General features: G+C 44.0%; 1 protein-coding gene across 1 annotated transcript in view; it reads right to left on the reverse strand.

The window, feature by feature from the left end:
* The window catches only part of LOC147642693 (G protein-coupled receptor kinase 1), a 42,097-nt gene extending 34,871 nt beyond the window's left edge, over window positions 1–7,226 (reverse strand). The window contains exons 1-3 of the mRNA XM_086839420.1: window positions 7,016–7,226; window positions 6,805–6,960; window positions 6,419–6,745 (exon numbers count right to left, since the gene is read on the reverse strand). Of these exons, the coding sequence (XP_086695546.1) occupies window positions 6,419–6,745; window positions 6,805–6,960; window positions 7,016–7,201 (669 nt within the window). The 5' untranslated portion in view covers window positions 7,202–7,226. The remainder of the gene's footprint in view (window positions 1–6,418; window positions 6,746–6,804; window positions 6,961–7,015) is intronic.
* Between the last annotated feature and the right edge of the window lie 16,624 nt (window positions 7,227–23,850).

Below are 23,850 nucleotides of genomic sequence, written 5' to 3' on the forward strand. Positions count from 1 at the left end.
ATAATTTGCCTGGACCGATGTCATTCCAATCGAAGCTTCTACAGGAATATTGAGAATTCAACAGCAGAGGCGTCCTTATGTAAAGTGACTCGCAATTTCATAATCAATTTTTAATTTCTTGAGTTGACACCACATAGAGGACGATTTCAGACAAGCATTTACCTCATTGACAGCCGTAGATTTTAGGATGACGAGAAGCACCTGTGAAATCCTTTACCGATAGATCTACTAATCGGTCAAAGCTCGTTTATCCGCCATCGTGCACTCATCCCAAATTAAATTGTTATTCATTCTCGCATCAATTTTGCTGTCGCCGAATTTTTGTTCTGATTTTTTTATTAATTTATTTTTTTTTTTAGTTTATTGACTTGGTTACTAAGACGTTGAAGCCATAACTCTCCGTGCTCTGAAGTGCGACAGAATGATTGACATATTTTTGTCAAATGATTTATTACTTTTTGTGACTATGAAATTTTGTCGCGTTCGCGATTCACTTTTGTTTAGTTTAGGAACGCGACATTAGATCTTCCAAAGCACATGCAAAGACTATTTTAATAGATATGATTTAATGATTTAGGCAATTGCCAATTGACTCTTTGTCGACTCTTTATTGAGCTGAATTTTATTATTGTACAATTACCGTAGTATAGCAACTTTTTTACAATAGTGAGGGGAGAAGTTCAATGGAAAATGGAAGGAAGGTCCGGGGGTGACCATGCTACTTACTACCGGGACTCGAACCCGGACCGGCAGTGCTACGGGTTCCAGTGTTTGTCGTCTCAACCCTTTGAGCTACCACCGGCGGCATAAGAACTTTCTGAAATAAGAATAAAGTTCAAATTGACTCTACATTTGATTTAGGAACCGTTTGTATACGAAATGGAAAAGGGTTGTTTTGAGGATTTTTCCTTTAATTATTTTATTTTTATCGGCTTTTAGACCTTCCCTAGACCTCCATGAACATTTCAAGACTAAGATAAGATAAATCCGTTTAGCTGTTCTCGAGTTTTAAGCGAGACTAAGGAACAGCGATTCATTTTTAAATATATAGATATGAAACTTTGCACTTAGTCTTCTATATACTTTCCCTATATATATAGGAACGGGCCGGATCGGACGACTATATCATATAACATAGCTTCCAAAAAAACAATCGGAAAATCTGAGAAAAGACTACGGACTACGATATTATGCAACCACCATGGGAACGATTGAGAAATTAATACAATTACAAATTATAACATTTTCAACACTTTAAATTATTCTAACATTTCAAGCTAAATATAAAAAACGAGCTTATTTTTTTAGGGCTTTTCAGAAATAACTTTTATGTTTCTTTTTTTTTACTGTTAATTCCCTTGTAGGGTATTATAATTTCAAAAAGAAGTTATTTCAGACCGCATAAAGAAAATAGTTTATTAATGAACATCAATAGCAGAGCCTAAAATGGCTTTCCGAATAGAAATTAGTGCATTTTGGCTTAGCTATGATATTTAAAAATTTTGATTTACCCAAAAAATTAGCATATAACAAAAAAGGAAGTGTGTATGCCTTTGCAGATTGCAATTCGATTATTATTAATCAATACAATATAAATTATGTATATTCCGTAGAAATTCCTACTTTCATAACAGTCACTATAATTATTATACTTACAGTTCTACAGTTAAAGTTTTACATTAATAATTTAGAATTTTCCTCTATATTTAACGTCCGTTCTATGGCAGCTATAAAGTATATAGTCATCCGATTTTCAAAAAATTTAATCCGAAATACTAATTTGCGCAGGCTGGGCAATGGGCACTGTATATTCCTGTGCAACGTTTTAATGCCGCATGCTCTTTTCGGGGTAGTGCAGTGCCCAGCTAAATCTCCGATTCAATTTTTCCGTTCAACGCCAGAGGAAGTAACCACTAGGCATGGTTGGTTGGTTTCCTTAGTATGGAAGAACGGAAAGATTCAACCGGGTCCGGGATATCAGCCCAAGCGTTGACGAAGGGCGTGATTGCTACCACCGGCCGGCACGGAGGGGAGTAACCCTCTCTGCGTGTCCCCAGTTGTTACACCTCTGGTTTGACGGGAGCAGGTAAAATCAATTGTGGCGCTACTGCTCCGAAACACAGTGGAATTCACAATTCGCACAAGTGACATTGTCGACACAGAAGAATAGGCATTCTTCCTCTTCCTTTTTTCCGCTCGCCGGAACCAGGCACCATCTCCCCACGTAGAGTTGGGGGGAAAAAAAAACAAAGATGCTATACAAGGCTAATTCGCATTCAGAGCCTTCTCCAGAAAAAAGCGCCCTATTCCAAGAGAATGTAAAGCTTACGTGGGCTGAGCAAAGAATCGAAGACCACGGTTCGCCAAGCTTCCCAAAATGACGTACACGGGCGGATTGACAAACAAAGTGGAGGAGATGCTTGCCACCAAAAGTAAGCTCTGCCGAACGTGCTATCAAGGGCACTCCGGGGATCAACCGGAAACGCGGTTCTTAAGAGGCAGGCCCTCCCCAAAAAGCAAAAAAACCCAATAAGAAGTTCGCGAAAACCAGTAAGGTGACGAAACGACATTTTAAGGAAATCATTGATGGAACGATGAGAATGGCAAAGTTATGGAGGAAGATCCTAAATCGCCAAAGCTCACATTTGATGGTACGGGTTCGCTGAATGCGGTCAAAATCTTGAAGTGTGGCTAACGCAAACGGTCTACTAATGGGAAACGTTGTGGGAGGGGACTATGCTGAAGGTGGTGGAGATGGAACTATCTCGTCCATTCCAAAGGCTACCTTTGCCTGCCCCTACCTATAGCTGTTTAAGGGGACCGGGTGCTAAAAAACCTGATCATGGCAGTCAGCCCGCCACATGGAGTTGAGCCTAGTACCCATAACAATCAGGGTGATTCAGCTTAATTTCTATAAGAGTAAGATCGCATGGGCTGAACTCCTCACTGCCATGGAGAAGGCTCCAGCGATATAACTTTGGTCCAAAAGCCATGGTTTGACTCGTGGAATGGCGTTGGCGGACTAGTCTTTAAATACAACAAATTCTATCCACCATCGGTAAGCTGCAACAAAACCGCTGTATCCATACGGAAGGTTCTTTTGAAGGGGCGACAGGGTGAGTGACTCTTAATACTAATACTAATTTAATATTCAAGGAATTACTAGACGCGTACCATGCCTGAAATCGACAATTAGAAAGAGGACCAAGTCACCGTAGTGGAAAAGGGTTCTTTCGCTCCGACGCAATAACTAAGAAGTTATTATTTTTAAAAGTCGCCTATTTATGGGGAAAACAACGAATTTGCCACCCTTAAGCAATAATTATAACGCACGAATAGGTTATTATATGCTGTGTATATTTTCGTTTTCACTTCTCTGGTCGGAGCTGCAACTGCCGATCGAATAGCTTCAATATATATAAAAACGCTTACAATGTAGCTTAGCTTAAAAGATAAGGCAAGAAATAGATAAGAAAAGAGAAAAGCTAAGAGCGCAGCAGGTGCAGCCATACACCCATGCGCGCACAATTAGGCGCTAGCGGTCTGCTCCGAACATCGCCTAACAAGCAAAAGGTTATATAATTAACGATGGTTATAAAATCCCACTCAGGGATTACAAGAAAGAAAGATTACGCAGGGCGCCAAATAAACTCGTAGAGAGACTTCGGCCCCAAAAAAGATGCTATCAAAGCAACCTACCATTTATAGTCAACTCAAACGCGACGACGTATAGTGCACTGTGGGCAGTGAAAACACCCTTACATCACAAATGCAATCGCACTTTCCAGGATGTACAAAGGTCACCTAATTCAATGAGCACCTATAACCTGAAGAAGGGTATTATCTCCCAACAGATCTTATATCCTCTAGAAGAACCCACTGTGCCATGAATCTTTCCCGGGGTTTAGACGGAATATTCCCAGGCGGCCACAGAAGTGATCACTCCATGACCCTACGCAATTTGCACAACTTGCCTAAGCTCGGGATATATCCCTATCCAAAGAAGGACCACTCAGATTGTCTTCTTACCGAAGACAGGCAGGAGCAGCCACGTTAGTCAAAAGGACTACAGGCCAAATCGGTGGAGACGGTATTACATTTTTTAGTAGCCACCATTTAGAGAGCCCTGTACAATTAAGGATATGCTCTCTAAGTGTTTGAATATATATTCGAAGCTTTTAACAACGTTCGCACACACGCAATAATAGACCGTATAGATGCAATCAACACGCACCCCGCCATCAACTCCTGGATAGACGAGAAGACGGGTACAATCTGATTGGTAGACCACTTTCATGATAAAAGGAGGACACCGTGACACGCCGCAAGATGGAGTTTTTTCGCCCCTCGTGTGAATTCTGTTGGCCGAAGACCTAATCAAGAAACTCGAGAGGAAAGGGGCCACAAGATAACAGTTAACGCGGACGACATAGGCATAATTATTAAGGTATAAGGTAGGACTTACAATCAACGCAGACGAGACGGTCATCATTTTCTTGACCAAAAAATAAAAGGTGCAGCTATGGGTCCACCCAAAATCGACCAGGCTGACCCCAAATACAAAGTAAAAAGGCATTTTTTACTAGATAGCAATTTGGCCCGGAAACCTAATATACGTAAGGGGTTGTTGCGTCCGAATTTGCTTCATGAAGTCTCTCTTCTCTTCTCTTAACCTAACCTAACCTAATTTCCCAAACGTTTCTATCATGAGTCGGTAAAGAAGTATAAGATTGCTGATACCTGCAGCTTTCCTATTCTTGCAAGTAACTCCATTTGGTAGGCCCCGAAGTGAAGTGATTTGGCGCTGGGCAGAAGCAGAACAGATGTTCCGGTGTCGCAGCTTTTACAGATGGGATTGTTTGGCAGTCCCATTCTCATTGCGTGCAATCCAATCTCTCAATGTACTGCGCTGACCGCCGTATTCCTGCTGATATCCCGTTTGCTGTTGGATAACAGTGCTCTTGTTCGATTTTGGTGGAAACTGGGCCAACATTTCTTTGATCTCCTGTGCTAAATCTTTTTTAAACATTCCTGGTTGGCAGTCTGTTTAATGGTCGTGGATCGTTGCCTGAACCCAGTTCAGGGAGATCGGTATTTATTTATCAGCGCATAGCCCTGCAGAGCCTGAACGGGCTAGTTCGCCTGCTTTTTATTCCCTGGGATTTCATTGTGATGATATTTTTAAAATAATTTCATGTTATCTGACTGGCAGGATACAAAAGATCTCCTTTAAAACTATTCTCCGGGCCTGGAGTCCCGCAAGGAGGAAATTAAGTCCGGTATTGTTCACATTACTTAATAATTAACTTTATGTAGACGACGTCAAACTTTGTGTGCAAAATAAGGACGTCGCTTTCCAGCCGGATTGCCAAACCGAATATAATAATTTTCAAATATGGTATCAACGTGTGTCTGTGGTATCTGTGTCTAAAGATATACTTGTTAAAAACAAAAACAAATGGATCAATAATTTAGGAAAACTACATTTATAATATTACTGTAAAACTTTCGAAAATGTCCGATGAAAATATATTTCAAAGGGCCAAAGTTATCTTTGATTTTTTTTTGTAATTGTCAGTTCGTTGCTTTAGCAACTATAGCTAATTAGAAATATGATCATGAGGTGGAAGCACTTTTGTAATTTTACCTTGTTTTGTACGCTTTTTAGTGCACATATCCATATTTATAATTTGCTACCAACGGATGTATATGGGATAGTCGTCCGATCCGGCACGTTCGGACTTATATACGAGCAAGAGTGTAGACTATCTGCAAAAGTTCATCCAGATAGCTTAAAACTGAGAGACTAGTTTGACGGACATGGCTAGATTAACTCGACTGTTGATGCTGATCAAAAATATAAATACTTTATAGGGTCTAACATGACTCCGTCGCAAACTTCAGACTAAACTTCTAATATTTATACTTTATCAGAAAATGCAATTTCTATCATAATAAGGCAATTTGCTTAAAAAAATTGCTATAACTCAGGATCAGACTTTTTAGCCTCTTAAGAAATAATATAAATGCAATAAATTCAATGGATATATAAACATTCAGCTGGAACAACAAAAAATTACAGTAAATACAGGTGTACAAAAAAGACTAATGTGTGGGTCCTATTTATCTGCGGGCAACAGATAGTCACCAAAGTTGATCGCTACTGTTTAATACGGAGTGAGAGACGAACAGACATCGCGACTTCGCTCGTAAAGCAGATCTTAAATACTTGAAGGGGCCATTATGCACGATTTAGCCTGTTACACACAGTTTACGCATTAGGCTATAAAGGTCTTGTTCTTTTTAACTTTTTAACGGGTATGAAAATATATTGATAAATATTTTTAATTTTAGATTTATGCCATTGTGTACAACGGTTTTACTTTATATATATAAAGTAACATTAGGCTCAACATACCATAGTTAATGTCATTTTGTCAATTTCATGTTTATCCTTTGTTTTATGTTGTCGAAATGGAGAATGACCTTTAAGCAATTTATATAACATGCAGCCGAAGCTGAACCAATCAGCGCAAGAATCATATGATGTTCCTTTTGAGAGCACTTCTGGTGCCATGTATCCATGAGTTCCCACTGAAGCATGTGGTTTTTTTTTTGAATAGTCGCAAGCCAATCCCAAATCAGAAATTCGTATGTGTCCGTTTTCATCGAGCAATATGTTGGCCGGTTTTAAGTCACGGTATACAATGCAACGTTTATGCATATGTTCCAAACCCAAAATGACCTAGTATACAACATAAATGTTTGTAAAAGTAAGGTCAAATAGATTTTCAAATATCTTACCTCTGCCGCATAAAATTTCATTTCGTCCTCACTAAAAATACCATGTTGAGATAAATGATAGTGCAAGTCGCCACCGTTCATTAAGTCTAATATAAAACAAAGTTTATCCGGCGTATGAAATGCATATGTCATACAAACTATGAAGGGACAATCGATCTAAAGAAATAATATTATTATTTATGTACAATACAAATAAGATTAATAATCTTACTCCAGTACTGACTGCTTGCAGCATATTTCTTTCATTTAATGCCAGCATTTCACCTTGCTTCATCTTAATCCTCTTCTTGTCTAAACATTTCATAGCATACATTTTTCCGGTGTCTGCTTTTCGGCATCCGTAGACTTCTCCAAAACCCCCGCGGCCAATTATCCTATGTACGCTGAAATCGTTCATTGTAAGCTGAAAACAATGAATAGTGTGTTAGCACATATTAAACTTATCATTATGAAGTCAAAAAGAAAGTTAAATGTTATTGTTTTATTATTTTCACGCTACGTAACTAATTGGATCGATTTGATTTTACAATAAAACTACAATATAACTTTAAGTTATCATATATATAAATATTTATTATAGTTGTCTGATTTCATTAAGAATGTGCCAAGGATTTCAGTTTGATACTTATTAAACTAAGCTAGTAAGTATTTTATTAAAAAATAAAAGTTGTACAAAAAAATGTTATAAAAAACTAATATGGGAAAAATTACGACTCGGTATACAAAATTTAGGTGGATATACTTATCAATAATACTTTGTTCAGATTAAGCAAAGTACACACGTTGATAGTGTTATAAGCAATAATATTCTGACACAACAATATGTAATAAAATCACTCTTCAGTCGCAACAATATGTATTTGCCATAAAAATATGTATAACATATGTATATAAATAACCAGCTCAAGTGCACGTGCATATTCTGCTATCATGAGGAAGTGGAGTGGTGCATTATCTCTCCGTATATTAAGATGCCGTAACCCACATTACTTCTTACACACTTTTTCTGTTAACATAGGTATTTATGTCAAGCCATGATTAGCTTTAAAAACCGTTGTTTCATTAATAAAATCAGTAAGTGTTCTCAGTGTTTATCTTTAATCTTTAAAGATAGTCTTTTTTATAATTCTATGAATATTAGACGAGTTTAAGTGCTATAGGTTTCAGTTATTAAAGGAAACGTAGTACGGACTTAAAAATTTTAAATTCCTTTCTTTTTGTTAAACATGCTTCAGTTGTACCTCAAGAGGTTTAAGAATTGGGCCTGTCGCTGGAATATACCCATTAAACCGTCAAAGGGTGCTGTAGTGACCCACTCTCGCAGAAAGGAGTCGTGCCCAGCCTCTTCCTGCATGGAGAGCTTCTTGAGCAGGTCAGAGTTATAAGAACCTGGGGGTCACCTTGGACACACGATTAACCTTCGCCAAGCATACTAGTACAGTTAGGTGTTCATTGGAGAATAAGGCCAGAAGGCTGTACTGGCTACTTAAGGCAATCATATATCCATACTTGCCCCCACTTGGAACTACGGGATCCAAGATTATGGTATTGCGGCTAAAACGAATCTGAGTCGCGCCCGGGTTTTCCAAAACAAGTTCTTGGGGAGAATTACTGGTGCCGAGTGGTTCATTCGTAACACTGACTTAACGAGGCACCTTAAAGTTCCCTTGATTGGGTGTATTATCAATGAACAATCCAAACACTATATGAATAAGCTCTCGTCACACCCAAATATCCTTGACGGGAGACTTGCATCTCGGCGGACTTGGCAAAGACTTAAAAGAATTTATTCCTCGGACCCTCCAAGGAGGAAGATTTATTAAATACTGCCACTTCTTACATTACAGCAACATAAAATAAAAAGTTCAATTTAATTTAAATAAATAATATTTAAAAAAAAAAACTAAAAAAAAACAAGCTTTTATAAATAACCGAACTAAAAAGAAGAAAATAATTTATAAATATAAACAAAATTATTAAATTCAGAGCAATAGAGAATATAGGTATAAACAAGATCACTAAATTCAGAGTTAAAAACGTGAATCATCGATGAATTGTTGTTGAATTTTTATTGATGACAGCCTAGGACATGCCCATGTTAAATTCAGTAATTATTACACAAATTTTATCAAAAACTAGTATCAGAGTCTTTAATATTGGGTGGGCAAGAAAGTCATGTTTTTTTTTCAATATTTTCAAAGATGATTTATTTATATCAGGACTTGTAATTAATCAATTATGTATTGACCGTTTTGTTCGACCACTAATGATCATCTCTCGCTCAGCTGCATAATTCCGCGCTCGAAGAACTTTTGATCTTTTCCACCAAAGAATCGAGACAAGTGGTTTTCGACAGCCTCATCTGAATCAAAGTTTTTACCATTCAAAGAGTTTTGAAGAAAGCGAAACAAATGGAATTCTGAAGGTCCTAAGTCCGGACTATAAGGTGGATGTGGAAGCACTTCCCAATTCAGCTCCGTTAATTTTTGCCGAGTGACCAAAGATGTGTGGGGCCTAGCGTCTGACATTAAAACTGCTACTATTCTGTGTAAGTGACTTATACGTATTATCAAAGTTAACTTTTATTTTATTTAGTTCTTTATATAATTCATTCCATTTCATTATATAACATAAGTTTCTTTATTTGCCTTTAGTGTGTGAGGAACCCATAGTTCCTCGTTTAAATACCTGTATGCATCTGTAAATAAAGTGATAAGGATAGCTTTAGGGATAGTTTTAGTAAGGACACCTTAGTTTTAAGAGACACGAAAGACGGGAGGACATTTGTAAATGTCGTGACGGGGGCTGTGCCCGGATCCAAGTGACGCACGGTTGTCGGGTGGACAGGCGTCGCTATCCGGTTGACAGGCTGATCCTGTCCAACTGGAGACCATGAAGGATCCTTTACTGATCAATCCCTTTCCACCTTCTCAACCTATCCCAACCCAAATCTAGGCCATTTAGCCACTTATCCTGTTTGTCCTTTGGGACCCGAAGTTCGGAAAGTCGGCACGTATACATTCGGGACCCGAAGTTCCCAAGCATGGACGCACACGACGCGAGACATACACGAGAAATAGGCACGAAACATTCAGGCGAAGCTCTGAAAAAATACGAAGATCTGCGAATGCACCCATACAGACAACGACGACGCTGCAGCCGACGCCGTCGCCATTAGGAAGCATAGGTTTCTTCATCTCTCTCCTCATATCCTCAAGGATAATCCTAGTGCATAATCAATTACTTTGCAATCGCAGTGAATCGAAAGCAAGCCGCTCTTGCTACGCACTTGTGACAGAACCGTTAGCCACCGAACGGTAGTACACCCGAAGCCGACTTGACCGAACTCGGGAAGATGGAACCAAATACGGAAACCAATATCGTCGCTCCCACCCGAGGTGGAGAAGCCCAGTGGTAGCCAGACACTCACGATTCCACAAAGTATCTCACTTTCGACTCGGAAGTCGGAAGGAAGCACACGAACAACCCCCGCACAGCTGGACATGAACACCTGCTATCTGTTGGTGGACAAGGTCACCAAGTGGCGACGGCGCACCTCAGATGCGCTTAGTTTCATAGAGAATCTGGAGGAACGGGGGGATACTTACCGGATCGAGAGGAAGTGTCTATTCCACGCCCTTTGTGTCTTACTATCAGGACGAGCGGAGAACTGGTTTCGTACCAGCGGTCCCCAGGGTAAAACCTGAACCGAGGTGCGCCGTGAATTCTTTGAATTCTTTCTACCGCGCCGATATTAGAAACGATTGGATGACGAGAACCGCACAAGTTACCAAAGGACTAATGAGCCATTTAAGAAATATCTGGTGGACCTACGACTCCAAATGCAACGCGCAGGATTTACAGCAGAGCAGGAGCTAGAACGCATTTACGAAAATATGCTTCCCAAATCACAGATGTTCACACGTCGACAGGATTTCAGGACTTTGGTCGAGTTAACACTAGTTGTTAACTACGAAGTCGCACGCAGCCGCGGAGTACGATCTCTCCGTGGGCATACAACTGACGACTTTAAGGAACAAGATGAACCCGAGCTATTCGACAAACGTCAGCGCGCCACAGCAGCTGCGACGACGGAACCCGACGTCACACGCCGGACTCCACCTGTACACCAGTGTAACCAGCCTCAACCATCTCCGATCCCGGGGCGTATCAACGTACACTCTGCCTGCCCCAACTGCGGACATGATTAACAAGTCTCCAGGAAATGTCGCAAGCGTAGAACCATGTTCTGCTTAGATTGTGACCGACAGGGGATTCGGACTATAGGTTGCTGCAGGACTACACGCCGGAAAGCGGACAAAGGGTCTCGAGTAACAGGGAACTACCCGAGGAACCTGACAAGCGTCCAGAGAAACTAATCACCGCGAACCAACAGGGTCATTGCTGTATCCGGGCAGAGGTCACGGTCGAGGGTCAACCTTTAACCGCCACCTCAGATACGGGGGCCTCGCATAGCTTTATAAACAAGCTCTTTGCCAGAAGATTCGAAGACCGAAGGAACCTCCGAGCCATGCGCTCCCACGTCAAGCTAGCAGATGGGACCGGCAGAGAGGTAACTCGAGCGCTGAGATTAACCATCCAGAAGGGAAAAGCCCGCGTCAGCCTCTTTGTTCTCATCATGATGGGACGATGCTGGACGATCTTGTACTCGGGAATGAATATTCTTTGCTGCGGAACAGCAGTACTCCAGTGCGGTGCGACACAGCACTCACATTCCAACCGCCCACAAAACCTGGAACAACGCAAGCCGTCGTGAAGACGCTCCCGCCGAGAAACCCATCGTAAAACCGCCACCCGGCGCAGCAACCAGGCGACTCACAGGCGCATAAACAAGCCACCTCACAGGCGCATCAGCGAACCGTCCCAAGGACGCATTCAACAGCTGGCACCCTTTCGCAGCCACCACATGATCACGACTTGGTAACCAGGAAACAGCCAGATGCCCATCCAGCTACACTAGCGCAACTGCAGAGCGATCACATCACGACTGTCCCAAAGTGTTCCATCCATGAACAAACGCACCGACGCAGGTCACATATGCAGTACCAAGAACAGTCCCGAGCCTTACCCGCCATCCTCGGCGATCCTACGAAACCCGTTTCACAAGGAAGTTAGGTTCCAGGATCCGGAACAAGCAGCAACTAAAAGCATTTTCTTATGCGGACCACTACGAGACCTACCCAAAACTCTGGGTAGGACGGATCCTCGAGCGAGAACTTCCTCAGATTGGTACGCTTGGCGGCATGTCCCACATTGCCGAAACACAGCATCACCATGCGTAACGTCAAGCCAATTAGGCAGAGATATCACCCACGGAATCAAGCAATGAGAGCCATTGACGCAGATCGACGAGCAGCGCCGCGAGGGTAGGATCGTACCAACCAAAAGTCACTACGAGGATTCACCATATTTTGAAAAGGCTGCGCAACGCTCGTTTTATGTCCACGCTGGACTTCAAGAATGGATACTGGCAGATACCAGTAGCTCCTGCCAGCCGCGAATGCACAGCATTTACCGTCCCCGGCCGTGGATTATTTTAATGGAAAGTGATTCCTTTCGGCATACACTCGGCCACGATAACTTTTCAACGTTCCCTCGACACATGCCTTCAAGTATTTGGATGGCATCATAGTGATCGGAACCACACTGCAGGAACACGTCCGGAATCTACGCGAAGTTTTCAGACGCCTGAGGAACTCTATCCTCCGTCAGAACCGGGACAAGTGTAAGTTCTTTCAACAAGATATTACATACCATGGACATGTGATTAGTGAATCCGGGATTTACACGGATCCGGATAAGATTTCCACCGTACGAGAGCTAACAGCGCCGACGAACCTCCACAAGAAGGATCGGAGGTGAGAATAGTCTGAGAAGCAGGAACTGGCTTTTCCAGGATTGAAGCAGTTGTTGGCGGAAGCCCTAACTCTCGCCGGCCCCGACTTCTCGGAGAAATTCGTTCTCCAGACCGACGCCAGTGATTATGTTATTGGGGCCGTGCTGGCCCAAAACATCGAACAGCAGGAACGCGTCATCGCATACTCCAGCCGCCGGCTCAATAACGCGGAGCGGAACTACTCGGTCACAGAAAAGGAATTTCTTGCGATAGTGTGGGCTATCCGCAAGATGCAATGTTACCTGGGAGGGTACAGATTTGAGGTAAAAGCAGCTGGAAAGATAATCAAGATGAACCTTTCCAGATTCTATGCGTCGACGTCTTGGGACCCCTCCCGCTGTCAAAACAAGAAACCACAGTTCTCCTTGTGTTTCTGGACTCGTTCAGCAAATGGGTCGCGCTAATTCCCATGCGACGAGCCACTGTATCATATTTGGAGTGAGCCTTCTGGAAACGGATACTCAGCCATTTCGGAAATCCGAAGACTCTGATTTGTGACAACGGGACTCAGTTTATAAGCAAATTCTGCAAATTCATGGGAATGGATCTCCAACAAATAGCCCCATATACCCGCGGTAGAACTCTACAGAGAGGGCAAGCCGCACAGTTAAAAGCATGTGGCGGAATATCTGGGTGATGAGCCGCAGGATACCTGGGACCAGCTGCTCCCAGAGATATCTCTCGCGGTAAACACTAGTGTATCCGACACACCGGAACTCAGCCCCGCCTTCATTGTCCAAGGTCGGAAGCCATGCCTACCCAACACTCTCTACGACGAGATAACAACAGGCTGAGGAACCGCCTTGATCCCGTTTGAAGAGCGAAGCCAGCAGTTACACAGCATCTTCAAAGTTGCTCGCGACAACGCCGAACGTGCCATTGCCGAGCAAGGCGACAAATAGAATGGAGAGCAACACTGGGTTCTCTAGTTCTTGTGCGCCTGCACGAATTATTCAATGTTGCCGAAGGGTTTGCCGCCAAGCCAGCAGCCATGCCTTATAAGGACGTCAAATTCCTTTCGCCAAATATAGTTCGGCAAAAGAATCCAACTACTCGCCGCCGCCGTACAGCCAGCATCAACAGCGAAGACGAACATGAGCACACTCTTGGAGCCGAAAAGACGGTCACCGAGAAGGACCATGATGATGCATGATGCACTAGTGTCCTGACCGAGAACACCAGGGCGTCATGGGCGTCACCGTCACCGTCAACGTGCGACGTCCGCCAAACGGGACCCCTGACCACGCAGGGATTTCAGCGTCGTGCTGGGCCTCGCCGCCACCCGGGATCGAACGGTCATGAGGGTGCAACCTCTTCCATCAACGGACGAGTACCGGTGATGTTTCCGCAGGCAGCACGATCGAACCCAGGAGGCTCTGCAGGAGGAGCTGCAGAAGGAGTAGAGGAGCATCCTTCTGAGCGCCGACCAACGCCACCCCGCTAAAGATTTCTCCACGGACGAAAAAGAGTTCGAACCAGAGCCGAGCTAGAGCTGAATGAAATTGTCCGGGAGGGGATACGCCTAGCGCGCGAACGCAACCAGCAGTTCCTCGTTGAATACGGCGTACATCGGTACCGGGTACAGGTGGCAGGAAACGGTGCCCACGTCCGTGTTCAAATCCATCCTCGAGTTAAGGATAGGGTGTTGGAAACCGATAGTTCCTCATGTAAATACTTGTATACATCGGTATTGTGATAGGGAAAGCGTTAGGGATAGTTTTAGGAAGGACACTTTAGTTTTAAGAGACACGAACATCTCAAGGAGGTAATTATAAATATATATAATATATTATTATAAATATAGATTTAGGATAGCGAAAGGAATAGTTTTACGCATTAGTTTTAAGTCGTAAAACATTATCAATGCCATCATCATCACTACCAAACTCGACGATCCATATACACACAGCAGAGCCCAAAGCCGGCATAGCCACATACACCGGGGAAGTTAGGGCAAGATAGGTATAGAGGTAGATATTTGTAATAAATATATTTAAAATAAACTTATATAACAGCGACTTCCTTTTAGGGTTCCCATACCCTTCCCCGTGCCCAGATCCGGGGCTCGGTTCCCGGCCGACGGGGCCTTAACCCGAACGAGTCCTTCCTCCCAGGCTGAGGCGTACTCCACCGGGTTACGGGGACTGTGCTCGAGGCCAACTTACGAACGATTGTCGGCTGGACAAAAGTCGGTAGCCGGGTGACTGGGCGAACCTGACCAGCTGGAGACTATGAAGTTTTACGGATCATCCCCTTTCCCACCTTCTCACCCTATCCCAACCCAAATCAGTCCATGTGGCCAACTATCTAGCCTGTCCCCGCAAACAAGAAATGTTTCTGTGAAGTACCCTGGTCCGGCTTTGTATGTATCTTGGCCCGTGATTACCATACTTACACGTGTAGTCATGTTTATATATGTATACTAGAAAGCCCGGCGAACTCTGTTTCGCCACAAGATGGCTGCGTTTTATGGAACATTTCGTTTGGTGATTTAAAGTTGAAGAAATGTTGTGTTTGTTTTATATTTGAAAAGAAAGGTGGGTAAGGGTGCTTCAGACCAAGGCAAGAACAACATAGCCTTTGCTGTTGTATATTCCTTGGGTTCATGGTGCATCAAGTCGACTCACAGGTTATAATCAATTTGATGGACACCACCCTCCCTTCGGAGAAGGACCTCCACGTGATACCCCTAGAAACGTTCTGCTGCACGGCTAATGCGAGCTGCAGAATCCCGCGACTCCTACACCTAAAAGAATCCTCTGACTCCCACCCACTTCCGTGACTCGGGCAAGTCTTGAAAATGCCTCCCCTCAAGTCAGGCGTGTAACTCGACCCGTGCCCTCTGACTATAAGGTTTGCAGTTGAGGGGTTAATTCAGCTGTGTTTAAATGGAGCCTTCCCAGGTCCAGGCAACCCTGAATTGGAAGTAGCCTTGCCGTGCCTCTGAGGCGGAGCAGCAATAAAGTTGAAAGCCAAACAAAAATTGATTGTTTTTAATGCGTACCAAATACGAACGCTGTTCGCAATTATCATCACCAAATTTTTTCCTTCACAACCAATTCAGTTATGGAACAAATACAAAGACGACATAAGTGAAGAAATCTTGCATAGCTTTCTCATTCAAACGAATAATCCTGGCATCCAAATAACCGATGAAATCTACAATGAAGGATTAATTTTGATTCAGGATTGACTATTGCAAACAAGCTTCTGATTGAAGTGTGCGTGCCTATTGGCCAGTGGCCAGTCATGGTTGCCGTTATCCTTCTTATGTCTTTTTTACTCATGGAGATCAGCTTCCCGGTCCGTCTCCCGACTAAGTTCAGAGAGACTAGTGTGTCTGTTGTTGTTTCCTCTGACCCTTTCCTGGCCAGCTCGTTTGCTTTCTCATTTCCAGTGATGTCCTTATGTCGGAGCACCCAGGCTTTTTGAACCCAGTTGTCCTCTGCTAGTCTGTTTAGTGCCTCTTTTCATTTGGCCACTAGTGTAGATGTAGTCCTTGCTGTTGGAAGGGATTTGATAGCGGCTTGGCTGTCTGAATAGATCCTTACCTTGGTATACCGAAGGTCTCGATTAGGGAGAGTGCGACTGCTTTCAGTATTGGGAGAACCTCCGCCTGGAATACTGTCGCTGACGTGGGAGGTGGAAGACTCTTCTACTCATCAGCTTTCGGCGAAGATTACGACCCCTACTCCGCAGCTCATCCTTGAGCAGTCGGTGTAGAGTGATACCTCATCTGGCTCGGGTACCCTCCCTCTTCTCCATTCTTCCCTTGTTGGGTATATCGTGGTGTAAGTATTACCGAATCGCAGTTCGGTTGTCAAATAATCAGTGTATTCTACCATCCGATAATTTATCTCTTCAAGGATCTTACAGTGTCCGGAGTGGTTGTTCTTCCAGCTCTGACTTGCCTTCAGTCGTACCGTATTTTGGGCTGCTGTATTCCTGATGAAATGTTCTTTTGGAATAATGCTTAGCGCTGTCGCGGGACATGATCTTAGTGCACCCGTTGCCCCTGAGCATGCCGATCTCTGAATCTTTGTCAGTTTCTAGATGTTGTAGACCTTAGTTAAATCTGGCCACCATACTAGTGCTCCACATGTAAGTATGGGTCTTACAACCGCTGTGTGGAGCCATATTATAATTTTTAGGGTGGATGCCCCTGTTTTTTCCGGATATCTTCCTGCAAGTGTGAAAAGCTATGCTAGCTTTTTTGACTCCTTAGTTGATGTTTTGTTTCCATGACAGCTTCGCATCTAGTATCACTCCCAGATAATTAGCTTGTAGCCTTAGTCCTAGCTCTATACTTTCAATATGAGGTTTATTGGCAATCTTTGTTCTTCTATTGAAGAGCATAATCTCCGTTTTACCTGGGTTAATGCCCAATCCACAGGCTTTTGCCCATGCATTGAGTTTGGTGAGTGCCCTTGTCATCAGTTGTCAGTGACGTCAGGGTAAGGTCCTGAAGTCAGTAGGACTGGATATCTAGTATCCGTTTCAATGTTTTCATGAGTTATGAGGTTAGGCTAATGCATGGATGTGTCCTCTTCTATCTGGTTTGGGTATGAAAACTAATCTTGCTTCCTTCCACGGAAGTGGTATGTGTGCTATATTTATACATGCTTGGAAGATTGCTTGTAGCCACTTACCTATGCATGTTTTTTGGTTTTTTTTTTTTTAGCATTTCTGGCATAATTCCGTCCGGACTCGGACTTTTGTACTTGTCAAAGGAGTCGATCGCCCAATGTATCCTTTCCATTGTGAATATATTTTCCGCTCTTTGCCTTTCCGTCGTTCCATATTCTTCCATTTGGTTTCCTGAGAAGTGTGTGTCCAGTAGAGTTTCTAGTGACTCTTCTGCTGGCGTCGTTCCTGTGTCGTCAGGCCTGCTTATAAGTGTAGGGCAAGTTTGCCCTCTTGCTAGTATCTTGCTCAGCCTAGCCGTGTCTTTTATTCTTTTTAGGATTCAAAGGAGCTGCTCCAAGATTGTTTCATAGCTGCGTATATCGCATTTTTTTTATTATTTCTGTATCTCCTTTTACGGTCACCAATCCTTGGCTTTAAAGCTTGTATTGAGGCCCTCCTAACCTTTTTCCTGAGTACGCGTAATTCTCCATTCTACCATTTTGGGTATGTCTTCTTTGAGTACGTGAGTCTGCATGACTCCTTGTATGCGTTGTTGAGATTGTTACTGAAGTCCTCGACATCCTTGTCGATTCCTTTTGAGGTAGACCGAACCTTGGTCCTTCTGTTTTTCACCTTAGACACTTTCCCCGTATTTTTCCCAGTCAGTGTTGCAGGGATTGCACTTTGGCGCTGTTTCGTGTAGGCATCGTGATTTCAAAGAATATGAACCTATGGTCTGAAAAAGAGTGTTGTGTCGAGACCCTCCATTTTCCCACCTTATAATTTCTCTATTTCATTTGGAGAATTATGTCTAGGACCTTGAAATTCTTCCGTACTTAAAAAAATTAAGTGGGCGTGTCGCCCTTGCTACAAATAGTGACGTCATGACATACAATACTATCGAAAGAAACTTACCCCTCTCGGTTGTTTTCTTACTTCCCCATAGCGTGCGTCTAGCGTTGGCGTCGCATCCAAGGATGAGCGTCGTCGTGTTCTCTTCAGTCCAATGCATCGCCCTAATGAAAGCTTCAGGGGCTGCCGGTTCGTCGTCGGCCATGTAACCAGAGGCTATGGCTCTCCCATCCGCCGCTACAAACCTGGCCTCTGCTAGATCTGAGTTGCTAAGGTTGGGATATAATAGTGGGTTAGGTCGTTTTTTGATAATTATACCCGCCCTCGGCATACCTGTCGAGTTGGTGTATATAATTGTGTATCCTCTTAGAGATATGACAGAGATTTTCCCGTCCCTAGACCATGGCTCTTGTATTAGGCCGATGTCGATGTCCTTCTCTCGGAGAAGGACTGCAAGATTTGCTGAAGCGTGCGAGCTACGCTTCAGATTTATCTGCACGACAGTTGGCATTATTGCGGGGTGGTGTTTGGGCTATGTCGTTCAGCTCGTTGGTGTCGTCGACTTCGTCTTCGAGAAAATCGTCCGTCTCGGCTTGGAAGACCTTTATCTTGGCCTTTCTAATGCCATAATGAACCTTGTGGTGTAATTTTTCCAGTTGTTCTAGGCATCGCTGTTTGATGAGGACCATCTTCCGCTCCGCCTTGAGGATAGCCCTGTCCTCCATATGAACCCCTGGATTCTGTGCCCACTAAGTCTTAAGCACCCTTTCGTGGTTGGATTCCTTGGGATTTCCTTAGCAGGGACTAGCTTCATGATAAGCCCCTTCCAAGCGTTGCTAATCTTAGCAACGCACCCTGCCAGGAAGTCCCTCGATGACTCGTCGTCGCACCTGATCACCCGGTGCCCTCTAACCATGCCTGAAGAGTCAAAGGAGTGTGTCGGCCCAGATGGCTCCGATAGTATTTGTCTGTTACTATCTCAGACAGTCTGGTCTTGACCTCCTCCTATTTCTCCATCAGCAGGCGCCCATCGTCGTTGAGTTCTCCTGCCATGGTAAGGCTGTCTCTAGCCACCTCACCGAATTTCTTCGCCGGTCTAACGAAGGATGTCGCTCTCGGGAACCCCTTCTCGTTCTGCGCTCTCTTCGAAGCGCTCTCGCTTACTTCATGCGAGTGTTTGCGCCTTGAGTGCGTCGTCAAGAACGCTTCTGGGTGCTCCTTCTCGTAGCTCTCGAGCTCCTCGACCACTGCTTGGAATCGAGCTTTGTCCGCTTGATCTCGGTGGTCACCTTTGCCCACCTTCTCATTTTTGTCTATCTTCTGCAGAATGAACCGGGCCTTGCTGGCCTGCACCTTCCTTTATTGATGGGTCGACGACTTTGGCTGGTGGAGTTTGTTATTTGTTGTGCCGTTTGGGGAGTGATTGCCTCAGCACTGCCAAACTCGGCGGAGTTAGCGTAGCGTCATCCGAGCGCAGCAAATCATCTTCGTCGATTTCAGAGATGGAAAAACTAAAAGTTGACTTGGCTCAAATTAATTACATAAAAGGAAGCTCCCTGAAGATATCTTGAACCTATTATACATAACTAATACTTATTATTATTAACTTATACGAACACAAAATCTGCTTCGGACCACTGGGGGAAGGTAAAACCCTTTTCCATCTCCGAAATCGACGAAGATGATTTGCTGCGCTCGGATGACGCTACGCTAACTCCGCCGAGTTTGGCAGTGCTGAGGCAATCACTCCCCAAACGGCACAACAAATAACAAACTCCACCAGCCAAAGTCGTCGACCCATCAATAAAGGAAGGTGCAGGCCAGCAAGGCCCGGTTCATTCTGCAGAAGATAGACAAAAATGAGAAGGTGGGCAAAGGTGACCACCGAGATCAAGCGGACAAAGCTCGATTCCAAGCAGTGGTCGAGGAGCTCGAGAGCTACGAGAAGGAGCACCCAGAAGCGTTCTTGACGACGCACTCAAGGCGCAAACACTCGCATGAAGTAAGCGAGAGCGCTTCGAAGAGAGCGCAGAACGAGAAGGGGTTCCCGAGAGCGACATCCTTCGTTAGACCGGCGAAGAAATTCGGTGAGGTGGCTAGAGACAGCCTTACCATGGCAGGAGAACTCAACGACGATGGGCGCCTGCTGATGGAGAAATAGGAGGAGGTCAAGACCAGACTGTCTGAGATAGTAACAGACAAATACTATCGGAGCCATCTGGGCCGACACACTCCTTTGACTCTTCAGGCATGGTTAGAGGGCACCGGGTGATCAGGTGCGACGACGAGTCATCGAGGGACTTCCTGGCAGGTGCGTTGCTAAGATTAGCAACGCTTGGAAGGGGCTTATCATGAAGCTAGTCCCTGCTTAGGAAATCCCAAGGAATCCAACCACGAAAGGGTGCTTAAGACTTAGTGGGCACAGAATCCAGGGGTTCATATGGAGGACAGTGCTATCCTCAAGGCGGAGCGGAAGATGGTCCTCATCAAACAGCGATGCCTAGAACAACTGGAAAAATTACACCACAAGGTTCATTATGGCATTAGAAAGGCCAAGATAAAGGTCTTCCAAGCCGAGACGGACGATTTTCTCGAAGACGAAGTCGACGACACCAACGAGCTGAACGACTTAGCCCAAACACCACCCCGCAATAATGCCAACTGTCGTGCAGATAAATCTGAAGCGTAGCTCGCACGCTTCAGCAAATCTTGCAGTCCTTCTCCGAGAGAAGGCCATCGACATCGGCCTAATACAAGAGCCATGGTCTAGGGACGGGAAAATCTCTGTCATATCTCTAAGAGGATACACAATTATATACACCAACTCGACAGGTAGGCCGAGGGCGGGTATAATTATCAAAAAACGACCTAACCCACTATTATATCCCAACCTTAGCAACTCAGATCTAGCGACGCCAGGTTATAGCGGCGGATGGGACAGCCATAGCCTCTGGTTACATGGCCGACGACGAACCGGCAGCCCCTGAAGCTTTCATTAGGGCGATGCATTGGACTGAAGAGAACACGACGACGCTCATCCTTGGATGCGACGCCAACGCTAGACGCACGCTATGGGGAAGTAAGAAAACAACCGAGAGGGGTAAGTTTCTTTCGATAGTATTGTATGTCATGACGTCACTATTTGTAGCAAGGGCGACACGCCCACTTAATTTTTTTAAGTACGGAAGAATTTCAAGGTCCTAGACATAATTCTCCAAATGAAATAGAGAAATTATAAGGTGGGAAAATGGAGGGTCTCGACACAACACTCTTTTTCAGACCATAGGTTCATATTCTTTGAAATCACGATGCCTACACGAAACAGCGCCAAAGTGCAATCCCTGCAACACTGACTGGGAAAAATACGGGGAAAGTGTCTAAGGTGAAAAACAGAAGGACCAAGGTTCGGTCTACCTCAAAAGGAATCGACAAGGATGTCGAGGACTTCAGTAACAATCTCAACAACGCATACAAGGAGTCATGCAGACTCACGTACTCAAAGAAGACATACCCAAAATGGTACCATCGAGAATTACGCGTACTCAGGAAAAAGGTTAGGAGGGCCTCAATACAAGCTTTAAAGCCAAGGATTGGTGACCGTAAAAGGAGATACAGAAATAATAAAAAATGCGATATACGCAGCTATGAAACAATCTTGGAGCAGCTCCTTTGAATCCTAAAAAGAATAAAAGACACGGCTAGGCTGAGCAAGATACTAGCAAGAGGGCAAACTTGCCCTACACTTATAAGCAGGCCTGACGACACAGGAACGACGCCAGCAGAAGAGTCACTAGAAACTCTACTGGACGCACACTTCCCAGGAAACCAAATGGAAGAATATGGAACGACGGAAAGGCAAAGAGCAAAAAATACGAGCGGAAAATATATTCACAATGGAAAGGATACATTGGGCGATCGACTCCTTTGACAAGTACAAAAGTCCGAGTCCGGACGGGATTCTGCCAGAAATGCTAAAAAAAAAAAAAACCAAAAAACATGCATAGGTAAGTGGCTACAAGCAATCTTCCAAGCATGTATAAATATAGCACACATACCACTTCCGTGGAAGGAAGCAAGATTAGTTTTCATACCCAAACCAGATAGAAGAGGACACATCCATGCATTAGCCTAACCTCATAACTCATGAAAACATTGAAACGGATACTAGATATCCAGTCCTACTGACTTCAGGACCTTACCTAGGTGAAGGAACTGATGACAAGGGCACTCACCAAACTCAATGCATGGGCAAAAGCCTGTGGATTGGGCATTAACCCAGGTAAAACGGAGATTATGCTCTTCAATAGAAGAACAAAGATTGCCAATAAACCTCATATTGAAAGTATAGAGCTAGGACTAAGGCTACAAGCTAATTATCTGGGAGTGATACTAGATGCGAAGCTGTCATGGAAACAAAACATCAACTAAGGAGTCAAAAAAGCTAGCATAGCTTTTCACACTTGCAGGAAGATATCCGGAAAAAACAGGGGCATCCACCCTAAAAATTATAATATGGCTCCACACAGCGGTTGTAAGACCCATACTTACATGTGGAGCACTAGTATGGTGGCCAGATTTAACTAAGGTCTACAACATCTAGAAACTGACAAAGATTCAGAGATCGGCATGCTCAGGGGCAACGGGTGCACTAAGATCATGTCCCGCGACAGCGCTAAGCATTATTCCAAAAGAACATTTCATCAGGAATACAGCAGCCCAAAATACGGTACGACTGAAGGCAAGTCAGAGCTGGAAGAACAACCACTCCGGACACTGTAAGATCCTTGAAGAGATAAATTATCGGATGGTAGAATACACTGATTATTTGACAACCGAACTGCGATTCGGTAATACTTACACCACGATATACCCAACAAGGGAAGAATGGAGAAGAGGGAGGGTCCCAGAGCCAGATGAGGTATCACTCTACACCGACTGCTCAAGGATAAGCTGTGGAGTTAGGGGTCGTAATCTTCGCCGAAAGCTGATGAGTCAAGAGTCTTCCACCTCCCACGTCAGCGACAGTATTCCAGGCGGAGGTTCTCCCAATACTGAAAGCAGTCGCACTCTCCCTAATCGAGACCTTCGGTATACCAAGGTAAGGATCTATTCAGACAGCCAAGCCGCTATCAAATCCCTTCCAACAGCAAGGACTACATCTACACTAGTGGCCAAATAAAAGAGGCACTAAACAGACTAGCAGAGGACAACTGGGTTCAAAAAGCCTGGGTGCTCCGACATAAGGACATCACTGGAAATGAGAAAGCAAACGAGCTGGCCAGGAAAGAGTAAGAGGAAACAACAACAGACACACTAGTCTCTCTGAACTTAGTCGGGAGACGGACCGGGAAGCTGATCTCCATGAGTAAAAAAGACATAAGAAGGATAACGGCAACCATGACTGGCCACTGGCCAATAGGCACGCACACTTCAATCAGAAGCTTGTTTGCAATAGTCAATCCTGAATCAAAATTAATCCTTCATTGTAGATTTCATCGGTTATTTGGATGCCAGGATTATTCGTTTGAATGAGAAAGCTATGCAAGATTTCTTCACTTATGTCGTCTTTGTATTTGTTCCATAACTGAATTGGTTGTGAAGGAAAAAATTTGGTGATGATAATTGCGAACAGCGTTCGTATTTGGTACGCA

Source organism: Drosophila serrata, unplaced genomic scaffold (genome assembly GCF_035046125.1).
Source record: "Drosophila serrata isolate PLE 108 unplaced genomic scaffold, ASM3504612v1 contig_368, whole genome shotgun sequence".
In the NCBI taxonomy this organism is placed as follows: domain Eukaryota; kingdom Metazoa; phylum Arthropoda; class Insecta; order Diptera; family Drosophilidae; genus Drosophila; species Drosophila serrata.